The sequence below is a fragment of the Myotis myotis genome, unplaced genomic scaffold (assembly GCF_014108235.1).
Source record: "Myotis myotis isolate mMyoMyo1 unplaced genomic scaffold, mMyoMyo1.p scaffold_m19_p_5, whole genome shotgun sequence".
NCBI lineage: Eukaryota > Metazoa > Chordata > Mammalia > Chiroptera > Vespertilionidae > Myotis > Myotis myotis.
The window spans coordinates 110,068,159-110,081,649 of NW_023416357.1; the positions used below are offsets into that span (position 1 = coordinate 110,068,159).

General features: G+C 46.7%; 1 protein-coding gene across 1 annotated transcript in view; it reads left to right on the plus strand.

Annotated features, from left to right (window-relative positions):
* Positions 1-13,491, plus strand: part of DNAH3 (dynein axonemal heavy chain 3) — a 193,832-nt gene that overhangs the window by 115,616 nt on the left and 64,725 nt on the right. Inside the window, exons 38-40 of the mRNA XM_036309630.1 lie at positions 1,043-1,148; positions 3,398-3,527; positions 5,719-5,964. Coding sequence (XP_036165523.1) covers positions 1,043-1,148; positions 3,398-3,527; positions 5,719-5,964 — 482 coding nt within the window. The remainder of the gene's footprint in view (positions 1-1,042; positions 1,149-3,397; positions 3,528-5,718; positions 5,965-13,491) is intronic.

Sequence of the window (13,491 nt, forward strand, 5' to 3'; positions counted from 1 at the left end):
GTCAGGGTTCAATTCCTGGTCAGGGCACATGCCTGGGTTGTGGGCTCGATTCCCAGTAGGGGGCATGCAGGAGGCAACAGATCAGTGATTCTCTGTCATCATTGAGGTTTCTCTCTCTCTTTCCCTCTATCTTCCTCTTTGAAATCAATAAAAAAAAATTTTTTAAGTATGCTTGGGTGAGGATTAACTGTGGGAAACTGATATAGGGTTGAGCCTCAGACTGACCTGCTGGCAAAGTCACAAACAAGTCCCAGCTTAGAGGGCTCAGTCCTCTTAGCATAATTAGGCTTGACCTTATAACACTCCCCAGATCTTACCTGGGAAGCTGATGGGCTGAGGGAAGTGCAGGGAGTGTAAACATGATCAAAACAGGTGAAACGCACAAGAACTGTAACTATGGTAACCACTGCCTTGTTTACCTCAGACTATAAAAGGTCGGTGCGGACTGAGCACGGGTGGAAGTCCTTCCTCTTGAGTTGGACTTACCCGCCTGGTCCCCCAATATTTCCAAATTATCTCTTGTCTTTTCTATTTCATTTGTGTGCGGCTCCTCTTCCAGATATTGAACCCTGAACCACGCAGGACGTGGGAGGAAACATTTACGACAATTAACAAACAAAAACTGTTGCATGTCAGTACATGGGAACATACACTAGGTACCGGTAGCAGTTGCCATTGATCCGGAATTTCCTAGGTGCTGGGCACAGTGCTCAACTTTTTTTTTTTTAGTGCTAAACTCTTCACTGGCATCGTATCCATTACAACAGCGCTATGAACTATATATCTTCTATATTCCTCAATTTATAGACAAGGATGTAGAATCAGAGACAGTAAGGAAACCTTGCCCATGGTCACTCAATTAGCAGGATCTGGGGCTGGGATTCCAACCAGGTCCCTCTGGCTCCCAAGCCCCCCCCCACCCCCCCACCACCACCACCACTGGCCTCCGCCTTTCCTGCCCAAATGTCTGGGCCCTTCCTCGTGGCCTGTGACCTGCCCCAGCTGGGCCGGACTGAGCACTGCCTCGCCCACGCGCTTCCAGGTGCGGCATGATCTACATGGAGCCCCACCAGCTGGGCTGGAAGCCCCTGAAGGACTCCTACATGGACACCCTGCCCTCCACACTCACTGAGGAGCACAAGGAGCTGGTGAGCCGCTTTCCTCTCCCGCCTGGCTGCCCTCCTCCCCTGGAGGCCTTCACCTTCACCACCCCAGGAGGCGCGGAGGGCAGGGAGTCTCACCTGCCCGCGCCTGGTTTCCTGGCTGCCATTTCCCCCTCTTCCTTCTCCATGTGGTGGGGCGGGGCAATGAGGTTGGTTCTCCTTCCATCCCCCCTCCTCCCCCCCCTCCCCCCCGGGAGAAACCCGGTGCCCGAGCCCAGTCCTGTGTGGTGGCAGGAAGGTCACCCACCCCCACTCCCCAGCAGAAGGCTCTAGAAGGGCTCTGCGTGGATGGAGGGGGCCGCCCTGCGTTCCTCTCCCCGACACCCCCACCCTGTAACCTACTCACACCCCTCAAGGCGCTGGAGGCAGTGGATGTGGCTCCATCCCCATCTCTTCCTGAAAGGGGGTGGCCTGCGGGGGAGGGGCACCTGCCACTCAGCCTAGGGAAGCAGCACGGAGCGGGGCTGGGGGTGCCCCCGGCTTTCCCTGCATCGATCGGATCCCAAAACAGGTTCCCACGGGTGACACCAAGAAGGGTGTTACTCCCACTGCGATCGCTCCGGGAGCCTTGTAGGACAGCTTCTGCCTGTCACATGTACATGCCTGTGCAAGATGCCTGAGCACATGCGTTTATGCAGACACATGTCCATGTGCACGCAGACCTTCCCAGCGGGCACAGGAAGCCCCAGGGACCCAGCACAAAGGCTCCCCCCTTGTCAGAGGCTGGGGCTCGGATCCAGCCCTACCTGCCTCCAGCCTCACACCCGCCCCCTTCCAGCCTCAGTCACTAGCTCCAGCCTCAGTCTGGTCTCCCCACCTCAGGCCTTTTGTACTTGGTGTTCCTCTACCTGCAAACCTGGCCCCATTTCATCTGGTGAGGAGTCACCCTTGCTACCCGGGATGGGCGCGAGGCCTCCTTCTTGAAGAAGCCTCCCCCAGCCCGTCAGCTGGGCCCACGGTCCTGAGTGGTTTCCCCCCCCGAAACCCATCGCCTGGAAGCCACGAGGAGCGGGCTTGGAGCAGCAGCTCGCCTGGGACGGGCAGGGGGCAGTTCCTGACTAATGTGCTCACTCCTCTTAGCTGCAAGCACACCTCCCCATAGCCCTCCTCCTTCCTGCGGTGCCTTTCTTGTGTCCTGGCAGTGGTTCCCTGGTTTGTGAGTCTCTTACTCATGCTCTTCCTTGTGTAACTACTAACCGTTGGTCCCTCCTGCCCCTCAGGAAGCTCCGGGGGGCAGGGACTCGGCTCTCTTGCCCACCTTCTATCCTCAGCACCTCCGACACTGCAGTCACTCCGTTAGTGCTTGTTGATGGAGTGCATATGCCACCCACCCGTGTACATACATTCATATGTTTGATAATGCATCTATACATTCACACGTACCCACATATATGTGCAACCTAGGAATGCATTTATTTAGCGGTGACTTGTCTACTTCCAAAAAAGGACTCAAGATAATTTACAGTAACAGTCACAAGTAAATTATAAGAAAAATGAAAAAAAAAAAAAACAAAACCCTAAACTAGGAGGAGGAAGTGAGTCAAGTAATTTTTTAAAATATATTTTTATTGATTTCAGAGAGGAAGGGAGAGGGAGAGGGAGAGAGAGAGAGAAACATCAATTATGAGAGAGAATCATTGATTGCCTGCCTTCTGCACGCCCCACACTGGGGATTGAGCCCACAACCTGGATATGTGCCCTTGACTGGAATGGAACCTGGGACCCTTCAGTCCACAGGCTGACGCTCTATCCACTGAGCCAAACCGGCTAGGGCAAGTAGTTGTTGTTTTTTTTTTAAAGAGTAAATGGGGGGAGGGAGAGCAGAGACAAGAGACTGGGATTATTAACCCACAAGTGGGTCTGTATGCACATACAGGGAGTTAATGACAATGAACTTAGCGCTGCACTTGCTGAGGCCTGTGTACAGGATCTGCCTTACAGGCATTTGCAAATTAGAACATTTTGTAGAAACAAAGTCAGATGTCCTGTTTGGGCCCTGAAGCTATTGCATGTGTCCTGCAGCTGACCTACTGCAGCGGCAGCCTCTCTGCCCACCCACAGTGGACCCGAGCGGGGCCTGTGGCCTGCGCCCCTTAAGTGGGAAGCTGGGAGGGGCAAGAAGCACTCACAGTAATCAGCGGTTTTACCAGCATCTCGCTCCCCGAGGTGTTCCAAGCTCTTGCTCCTAAACTCATTTTTTTTATTACATCTTGAATTTCACTTTCTGCTTTCAGGTCAATGACATGTTCATGTGGCTTGTCCAGCCCTGCCTGGAATTCATTCGCCTCCAGTGTAAATTTGTGGTCCAAACATCTCCCACCCACCTTGCCTTCTCCATGATGAGACTGTACTCCTCTCTGCTTGGTAAGCGTTCCCACATGGGGTGGGCTGTGCCTTGGCTATTTCTTCCGCTCGCACCCTTTTATTCTGCCCAACCCTGAGTTTCAGATCAGCATTTTGATCTAGAACAAGCCTTTGGAGTGGAGATAGTAGAGTTTGGTGGAAAGAGTCCACGTATTTTGGCTTTAGCTTTGTTCTTGGATTGATTTTCTGGATGTTCTTGTGCAAATTATCCATCTCTTCTCAGTCTCAGGTTCCTCATCTGCACAATGGGAGTGATAATCTCTGTCTCTTTACCTAGCATGCGAGCGTATTCTGGAGGGAAATGAATGCAGCTGGTACATGCAAACGTATCTCTGAATAAAAATTCTGAAAAATTAGACAGGAAATTAAGAAAACATACAATTATAAAAATCTGAATTTGCAAAACACCCAGATAGACTATAAAGAACTGCTTACATTAGTCTACAAACTAGAAGACTTTTCCAGGACATGGGAAGCACATAAATCATAGGCCCATTGGTTTAGCTGTGCAGGAGAAGTTCCCTGTAACTGTTTTACATAAATCAAACTTTCTTGAATTCTACTAGAAATGACAAAGGGTGTGTCCATTTGGAAAACTTTTATTGGGTGCCATTTCTTTCTCAAAATAGCATGTAACTCAAACTCAAGATGGACCTTCTTACAACTTCTGCTGCATTAGCACTTTGCAGCCCATTCTTCGAAAGGTGTGATAGATGCAGAGCAAAAGTGTAACGCGGTGAACTGTTGAGTGTACTTTCTTTGGCTAAATATTAATTTGGTTTTCTAAAATTAAAATTACACAATGTTTCCAAAGCACACAGATTGCACGCAGCATCTGTGTTTGCATGAATATTTGTGGGTTTTGTATACTTTCCCAGCTCTGTCTCTTGTTCTTGTGCAGTATCTCCTCCAGGAGAGAAGGCACCATCATGAGAGAGGGCCGCTTTGTCCCGACACCGAGGGACCTAATCACTTGCCTTCCCCAGTCTGTAGCCATGAGCCCACTCAGAAGGGCCCAGATACAACTATTGAAATAGGGGGCTGGTTTGAACACACAAATATGATTTCAGAGCTCTAACCCTTTGCTCTGTTGATGTGGAAATGCAAGAACATGATCACTGTGATCCACGGGCTTTGAGATAATGAACAGTAAATACATTTTTAGCATTTTATTTTGACATGACTTTATACAGTACTTAGAGAAAATTGCTGAAGAGTATAGAGAGTCACATATACCTTCACCTAGCTTTTTTTAATGTTAACATCTTATATAACCCAGGCACAATGATCAGAATAAGGAAATTAACCTGGATACTCTGTTAACTATACTATAGACTTTATTTGAATTTGGCCAGTTTTCTCACAAATGCCCCTTTCCTGTTCCAGACTCCAATTCAAGATGCCACATTGTATTTAATTATTACATCTCCTTGGGCTCCTGCGGCCTGTGACAGTCCTCTATTTTTCCTGGTCTCCCATAGCCGTGTCACCTGATAACACTGTCAGTTACGTGGCAGAATGCCTCGCAGCTTGTGGCCTCGCGTTTGCTCACAATCAGACGCGGGCTCGCGCCTTTGGGTTGAAGCCGTAGGAGGGTGCTGGGTCCTCAGTGCCCCGAGAGGCACGTGGTGTAGGGGCGCCTGTGTGCTGGTGAAGGCTTTGGCCAGCTAACTTTGACCAGCCATGTGTCTCTATTGTAAAGTGACTGGTTTCTCTGTTGTTAGCAAGTATCTTAGAGATCATTTGAAACTATTTCTCCTCAAACTTCACCCACTGAGTTTAACCTCACCGGGTGACCTTGCCCCCCTATCCCTGGGGTTGTCAGATTTATAGAGACAACAGTTGAATAGTGGTTGTCAGAAGGAGGGAGAGGGACAATGGGAGTGAGTGTGTGATGGGGACATAGTTCCAGTTTTGTAAGATGAGAGAGCTCTGGAGACAGATGGTGGTGATGGCTCTTGGCACTGTGAATGCACTTCCCTGAAGTGCACGCTTAAAAATGGTTAGTGGTCACTTGTATGTTATGAGTATCTTACCACAACAAAAAAATAGGGGGAAATGTATGTGGACAAAGGATCTGGCACGTGATGGCCACTCAGCCAATGTCCATCCTCTCTCCAGGCCCCTCACCGACCCAGGCCCAGGTCACACCATTCTGCAGCTTTCCCTGAGCCCCTCTCCTTGCTTTCAGATGAAATCAGGGACATAAAGGAAGACGAAAGCGAAGGCTCTGAAGGCCTGACGAGCCAGCAGATCTTCCTCTGGCTGCAAGGCCTGTTCCTCTTCGCCCTGGTGTGGACCGTGGCCGGCACCATCAACACAGACAGCAGGAAGAAGTTCGATCTGTTTTTCCGCAACCTGATCATGGGCATGGATGACAGCAGCCCCAGGCCCAAAAGTGTCAAGCTCACCAAAAACAACATCTTTCCAGAGAAAGGTAATTCAGTGTCTTTTTTGTGTTACTATCATTGTTTGGATCCTATGTTCCAAGGGTGTGTGGACCAGTAGGAAAGCCTGACAAAAGCCGGGAAGATGCGCAGCCAACCTGCGGGCTCCTCCTTCAGAGCTATGGCCCTAAGGCAGGGCCTCATGGGGAATTTTAAGCACTTTTTCATGTAGAAAAAGTTGATGTTGTAACCGGACAAACAATGGGTCCTGCTGCCTGTTACTACTCGAGCCAATGAAGCAGAGATGTGAGCGTTTGTTCCAGTCCTACCAGCAGCTGGGAGAGCAGCAGGTCAGCCACAGAAATCTGCTCTGCACCCCCCATAAGCCAGCTGCTTATATAGCAAAAGCACAAAGGAAAGCAGGCAGAAGGGCAGTTGACAGATCTGCAGAAGGACTAGGGTCTTCCCAGGGCTGAGTGACATGCAGGGACTGGGGTTCCAGGGGAAACAGCCAAAGGGAGTGCCTGTAGGCAGTGAACAGGTGAGCAGGCTGGAGGTTTGCAAGGGCCTGTGGGTAGCAAAAGGGCCGGGACTTCAAAGGGCTGGGACTCTGGTTTCTGCAGCAACATGTTCATCTTCCCATGATGACAGGCAGCTCCAAAGGGGGAGGAAGGCTGCACCTCCAGGGCAGCTCCAGCCAGGGTGGCAGTGCCTTCTCTAATCAGACAAAGCATCATGGCTAAAAGAGCAGGATTAATATTTCTCACAATTCTAGCTGGTTCCCCACATTCTACTGCTGCCCCCTTTCTTTTTTTTTTTCTTTTTTTTTGTCAATGAATACTGCTACTTTTTTTAATTTTTAAATTAAATCTTTATTGTTCAGATTATTACAGTTGTTCCTCTATTTCCCCCATAGCTCCCCTCCACCCGGTTCCCACCCCACCCTCCTCCCTCACTCCCCACCCACTGTCCTCATCCATAGGTGTACGATTTTTGTCCAGTTACTTCCCGCATTCCCACACCCCTTCCTCCCTGAGAATTGTCAATCTGCTCCCTTTCTATGCCCCTGATTCTATTATATTCACCAGTTTATTCTATTCATCAAATTATTTATTCACTTGATTTTAAGATTCACTTGTTGATAGATATGTATTTGTTGTTCATAATTTTTATCTTTAGCTTTTTCTTCTTCCTCTTCCTAAAGGATACCTTTCAGCATTTCATATAATACTGGTTTGGTGGTGATGAGCTACTTTAGCTTTTTCTTATCTGTGAAGCTCTTTATCTGACCTTCAGTTCTGAATGATAGCTTTGCTGGATAAAGTAATCTTGGTTGTAGGTTCTTGGTATTCATCACTTTGAATATTTCTTGGCACTCTTCTGGCCTGCATAGTTTCTATTGAGAAATCAGCTGACAGTCATATGGGTAGTCCCTTGTAGGTAACTATCTGTTTTTCTCTTGCTCCTTTTAAGATTTTCTCTTTGTCTTTTGCTCTTGGCATTTTAATTATGATGTGTCTTGGTGTGGTCCTCTTTGGATTCCTTTTGTTTGGGGTTCTCTGTGCTTCTTGGACTTGTAGGTCTATTTCTTTCACCAGGTGGGGGAAGTTTTCTGTCATTATTTCTTCAAAGAGGTTTTCAATATCTTGCTCTCTGTCTTCTTCTGGCACCCCCATAATTCGGATGTTGGTACGCTTGAAGTTGTCCCAGAGGCTCCTTACACTATCTTCATATTTTTGGATTCTTTTTTCTTTTTGTTTTTCTGGTTGGGTGTTTTTTGCTTCTGCAGGTGGTCTGCAGGTGAATGGTGACGCTGAGATGAATTCAGCAAGCAGGATTGAGCTAAGAGAATCAGAGGGCTACCACTCGCTCAGGCGTGTAGCAAAACCTCCAAAGTTCTCATGGCTTTTATTGGGGAGTACAGCAAGTAACAATGGAATACAGCAAGTGACAATGGTAGACAGGCATGCCTATGAGATCATCTGAGCTAAGTTATACATTAAACTATTATTTTCCAGTATTGTTCAAAGACCCTCTCAACCTGCAGCAGTGTACCCTCCCTTGTACTTTCCATGCCCTCATGAACTATTCATCGCCAAGGAAATTCTGCCTCAGAACAATAAATCTTGCGTGCAAGACTTTGTTCTGACGTGGCCTGCTTGCAGGCCCCCGTCTGTTCTTGGCAGAACGTTCCTCTTTTAGTTAACTTCTCATTCCATTTGACCGGCTATAGCTTCTTCATATTTCAAATCTTTGACTTGATTCTTGCGATCCTCTAGTCTGCTGTTGGATTTCTGTATAATATTCTTTATTTCAGTCAGTGTATGTTTAATTTGTAGTTGGTCCTTTTTCATATCCTCGAGGGTCTCACTAGATTTATGGAGGGTCTCACTAAATTTATCGGCAGTTTCTAGAAAATTCTTGAAAAACCTTATAACCGTGGTTTTGAACTCTATATCCAGTAGTTTGCTTTCCTCCATTTCTGTCATTTGTGACCTGTTTCTTTGTCTCTGCATTTTGGCTGCTTCCCTGTGTTGATAGAGTGGCTTTCTGTGCTAGGTGTTCTATAGGGTCCAGTGGCTCAGCCTCCCCAATTACCTGAGGTGGACACTCTTGGTGCACCCATTTGTGGGCTTTGTGCACAGTCTTGTTGTAGTTAAGCGTTGATTGTTGTAGGTATCACTGGGAGGAATTGACCTCCAGGCCAGTTGGCTGTGAGAATCAGCTGTGGTTATGGTGGGAGGAGGACCAGCACCGAGAGTTCAGTGTGGCCAAGGACTTTCTGTGTGCCCAGGGCCATGCTCCCTGTTTGACACACCTCTCTCTCCATGCCCCGCAGTGATTTCCTAAGCTTGACATGAAATCAGGCCCATTTTACAGATGCTCAAATGGTATCCTTGGCCAAGGTTACACAGCTGGTAAATCCACTTTTACTCAGTTGAATCTCAAGCCACAAAACTAATAACATCAGTAAGGGAGAGGGGATGAGTGCTTTTCTGAATCATGCTTTTAGTCTTTTTTTTTATTTATTGTAAAAACAATTCAGTTCTGCTAAATAAAAATAACCAAAAAATATCTCTTTGTTTATACCTCCCTATCACAAGCATTTCAGGTTTCAAAGAAATTTTTTTCTGTCTTGTCCATCTGCTTCCATCTCTTCACATAGTTGCCACAATGGTATATATTGCATTTTTATTCTCCTATTTTTATCTGTCATTTTTTCTGAGAACATATTTCTGGTATTAATTTTTGTAACTATCATTCTAATTGATTGCAAAATATTTCTTTCATCTTATATGACATCATTGTGACTGAGCTCCTAATGTGAGACGTAAATTATTTCTAAATTTTTTCTATCACAGGTGGTTCGTGCATAGAGATTATTTTCATTGTGAATTATTTCTGTTTTGTGTTTTTGTTGTTGTTGTTAATCCTCACCCAAGGATATTTTTCCATTGATTTTTAGAGAGAGTGGAATGGAGGGGGAAAGACAGAGAGAGAGAAATATGGATGTGAGAGAGACACATTGATTGGTTGCCTCCAGCCAGGGCTGTGGATAGAGCCTGCAACCAAGGTATGTGCCTGTGCCATGCCAGTACGACCAAGGGTGATCCCGAGTGGGGGTTGAAAGGATTAAGGAAAGACAGACAAGAGAATAATAGCTGGGTCTCGGTGGGATGCTGCCTCCCTGATGAGGAGACAATGACAGCGCCCACAAGCCGTGTCTTTATTTTATATTACTTCTTATTTTCTACCGCTTAGTTTCTGCTTATTTCTCTATTTCTACAGCTTATTTCCTACCATTTATTTTTACTCATTTCTCTATATCTATAGCTTATTTCCTACCATTTATTTTTTTACTCATTTCTCTATATAGCTTATTTCCTACCATTTATTTTCTACAGCTCATTTCTACTTATTTCTCTATATCTATCTCTAACTATGAACTATAGGTCGGCTTGCTACCCCTGCCTAAACCTTCCTGGGTTGCACACACACACACACACACACACACACACACACACACACCGCTTATTTCTATATTCCTACAACTTATTTCCTACTCTCTATTTCTACGGCTTATTTTCTACTGCTTACTTTTCTATTTATCTCACTATTTCTACAACTGATTTCTTAAACCAATAAACACAGCAAAACCAAACTTAGTCCTCGGTTTTGGCTGTGCAAGATTTTGTAGAAGACTGACAGCTAACCAATGCTGGCATAGCCATAAATGTGGCTAGAGGAGTAGCTTCCACTCCTTGCTTTTCTGCTATTTGCTGGGCTTCAGTTGTTAGCTTCTTCAGCTGAGCCCATGTTGGCACCTCGGCCCCTAGTGTAGCCTCTGTTTTCTTTTGCTTCTTCTTTGCTGTCATCGGGGCAACTCTCAGTCCCTTGAACGGAGGGACAAGGAACTTCTCTGGGTCCATGGTGGTGTCGCACGAATCGTTCTGGCACCCAAATTGGCTGCACTGCTCCTTCTGGAAAGACACAAACACAACCTCTTCTCCCCCTTTTTGTTTTAGTAATTGCATTTTAAGAGTACAATTGGCTACTAAATCCTGAAGTGTCTTCCCCAGCCTGCCTACCCTCATACAGAGACCACTGGAGTGGAGACAAAAATCCCATCTTGTTCTTGCTTGTTTAGAAGGCAACTGGAGAGGCTTACAAGTAATAGTAAGCTTCCCGAAGGCTTGTTTTAGACCCCCATCATCCCAGTCCTGCCTGCGTTGTTCCCTCTCTGCCTCCTCCGCCAACTCTTCTTCTTTTTGGGGAGGAAGCACCTTATCCAGAGGGCTTTAACTGAAGACAGAACCAGGAATTTTCTCTGGGCCTTCGGCTATATAGCAATCTGTAAGCTGCTTCCCTACCTTTCCCCATATTTCTATGTTTACCTCTCTGTCCTCAGGAAACCAAGGACAAATCTTCTTTACAACATTTAACAACTCAAGGAGCTGTTGCTGTTTTACGGAACAGCCTCGTGCTCTGAGCATGGCTTTAAGCATAGGTATTTATATACATTTTTATCTTGTGATCCTGTATTTCCCATATTTTACACCAAGCTAATATCACCACACTTCAGCTCCCTACCTTTTTGTTTTTGGCCTTATCTCATTTTGCTCTTTAAGCTTACTTTCTTTTCTTTTCTTTCTTTTTTCTTTTGAGCTTACCTTATGCGCGCACCTTTGGAGCCTCCTTTCACCTGACCACCTTTTTTAAATTCCCCCAAACTCAGGCCTGTTCGGACGCCATTTGTTTCAGCCAAAGGGGCCTGCTCTGGCGTCACTTGTTACGGCCAAAACTCGGGCCCTGGTCCCAGAACTCAGTCCCTGGTCGGGCACCATTTGTGCCATGCCAGCACGACCAAGGGTGATCCCAAGTGGGGGGGGTGAAAGGATTAAGGAAAGACAGACAAGAGAATAATAGCTGGGTCTTGGTGGGACGCTGCCTCCCTGATGAGGAGACAACGACAGCGCCCACAAACCGTGTCTTTATTTTATAGCAGATGCCAGGAGGCAAAGTAGGGGCGTGATCAAGTTGTTTACAGCATTCTCATGAGTTCCAACCTCACTCAACTACATGCACCTGAACTCTAGCACAAGGCACGTGGGGCCACGTGTTCGGACCACAGGTTCAAGCTTACAACCACAGCCATTGGCTATGATTGTGCTGGGAGGGCCCTGCCCTCCAGCTGGGCCTTGCATGTGGCAATAAGAGGACCCTGTCCTTTCATTAGTCCAAGGCTTAAACCTGGCCAAAACACCATACCCTCACCCCACATGTGCCCTTGCCTGGAATAGAGCCTGGGACCCTTCAGTCCATGGGCCTGAGCCAAACCACCCAGGGCTCATTGTGAATTATTTCTCATGATAAGTTCCCAGAAGTAGGATTTCTGACTTAGACTAGAGCCATTTGTGGCTCTGTAAGCAGGGCCAGATGGCTTCCTAAAGGTGCTACATCAGAATATACGTTGGACAATAGAAGCTCCCTGCTTTAATACCTAATGAAATGAACAACAACAATAATTTTAAGCTTAAAAGTCCCCAGCAATAACGAAAGAAAACATTACAACCTGATTCTATAAACAGTGAAAAGTGGTGGTCATGGAGAGAAACAGTAGCGCTGGCGTGCTGCGTGTCCCCACCCAGAACCCACCACCCACTCTCCTCCCGAGAGTGCTGCTGAGGGGAAAGGGGTGCGTTGACAAAATTGCAAGAGTTCTCGCTGGTGATCACCCGTGTGAGCCAAGTGGACTCCAATGGAGACTGGGCAGCTGTGAAAAATGTCTAAGAGAGACCGCCAAGCCTGAGGCCGCCGCATTGTGCAGAACCTTAGCAGATGCGGGAGAGATGCCAGGGTTGGCACCTTCCAGAGCTCTGCGCTAGGTCTGGGGTGTGCGCCGAGTCCCACAGGAGCGTGAGCATGTCGCTAGCTGGGAGCGGGTGGGGGTGTGCATTGGACTGACAGTTCAAGAAAGTTGACCGCATTTTAGAAAGCTAATACAGAGCCCAGGCTTCCCAGCAAGGGCACCTGCCCATTTGTTTTTGCCCAATCCCTGCAGCCTCAGGCTACAGAAAAGGCCACGCACCATTTCTTTCATTGTGGTCAGGAAAGTATTGGAGATAAACCAGCCCCAGGTAATGTTGGGAAAGATGTCAAGAACTTCCTGATTATATCAGAGCAATGGGACAGCAACAATGCAAATGAGAGAAATGAGAAAGGGATGGAGGGAGGGAGGAAGGGAGGGAGGGAGGGAGGGAGGGAGGGAGGGAGGGAGGGAGAGAGAGAGAGAGAGAGAGAGAGAGAGAGAGAGAGAGAGAATGAGAATGAATAAGAATCTAAATGACAGTGTGACCCAAGAAACAGAAAAATATTTCTGCTGCAAGAACTTAGTGATAAAATGAATTTAATTTTCTTAAAAGTTCATGGATGAATAGTGTGGTACTTGCAAAAGGATAGATATAGAGAGATTAATGGAATGGAATGAGAGCCCAGAAAGAAGCTTCTCGCGTTTGTGGAGGCTTGACTTCCAGAAGGTCCTGGGACAATTAAATGGGAAAGAGTAACCGCTTCAGCAGGTGGTGCTGGGACACTGGGTGTTCACATGTGAAGTAATGGCCTGGACCTGTGCTTCACACCAAGTCAAACATGAACGCAAATGGATTAAAAAAAGAAAGCAAACTTCATAAGTTAAAATTATAAAATTCTCATAAGAAAACATAGGTGCAGATCTTCATGACCTTGGACTAAGTGATAGTTTCTTAGGACACCAAAGCACAAGCAACAAAAGGAAAAAATAGGTAAACTGGACTTCATCCAAATTACAATGTTTTGTGTCCGAAGGACAAAATAAAAAAAGGGAAAAGACAACCCACAGATACCAGGGAAATTTTCATAACTCATACATCTCCTGAGGGACTTGTATTTATTATACATATCAAAGTACTACAACTCCATCATAAGGACAAGTCACCTCATTAAAAATGGGCAAAGGAACTGAAGAGACATTTTTCAGAAGATAAAGAGCCAACAAGCCATGACAAGATGCTCCCCACATTAGCCACCAGGGAACTGCA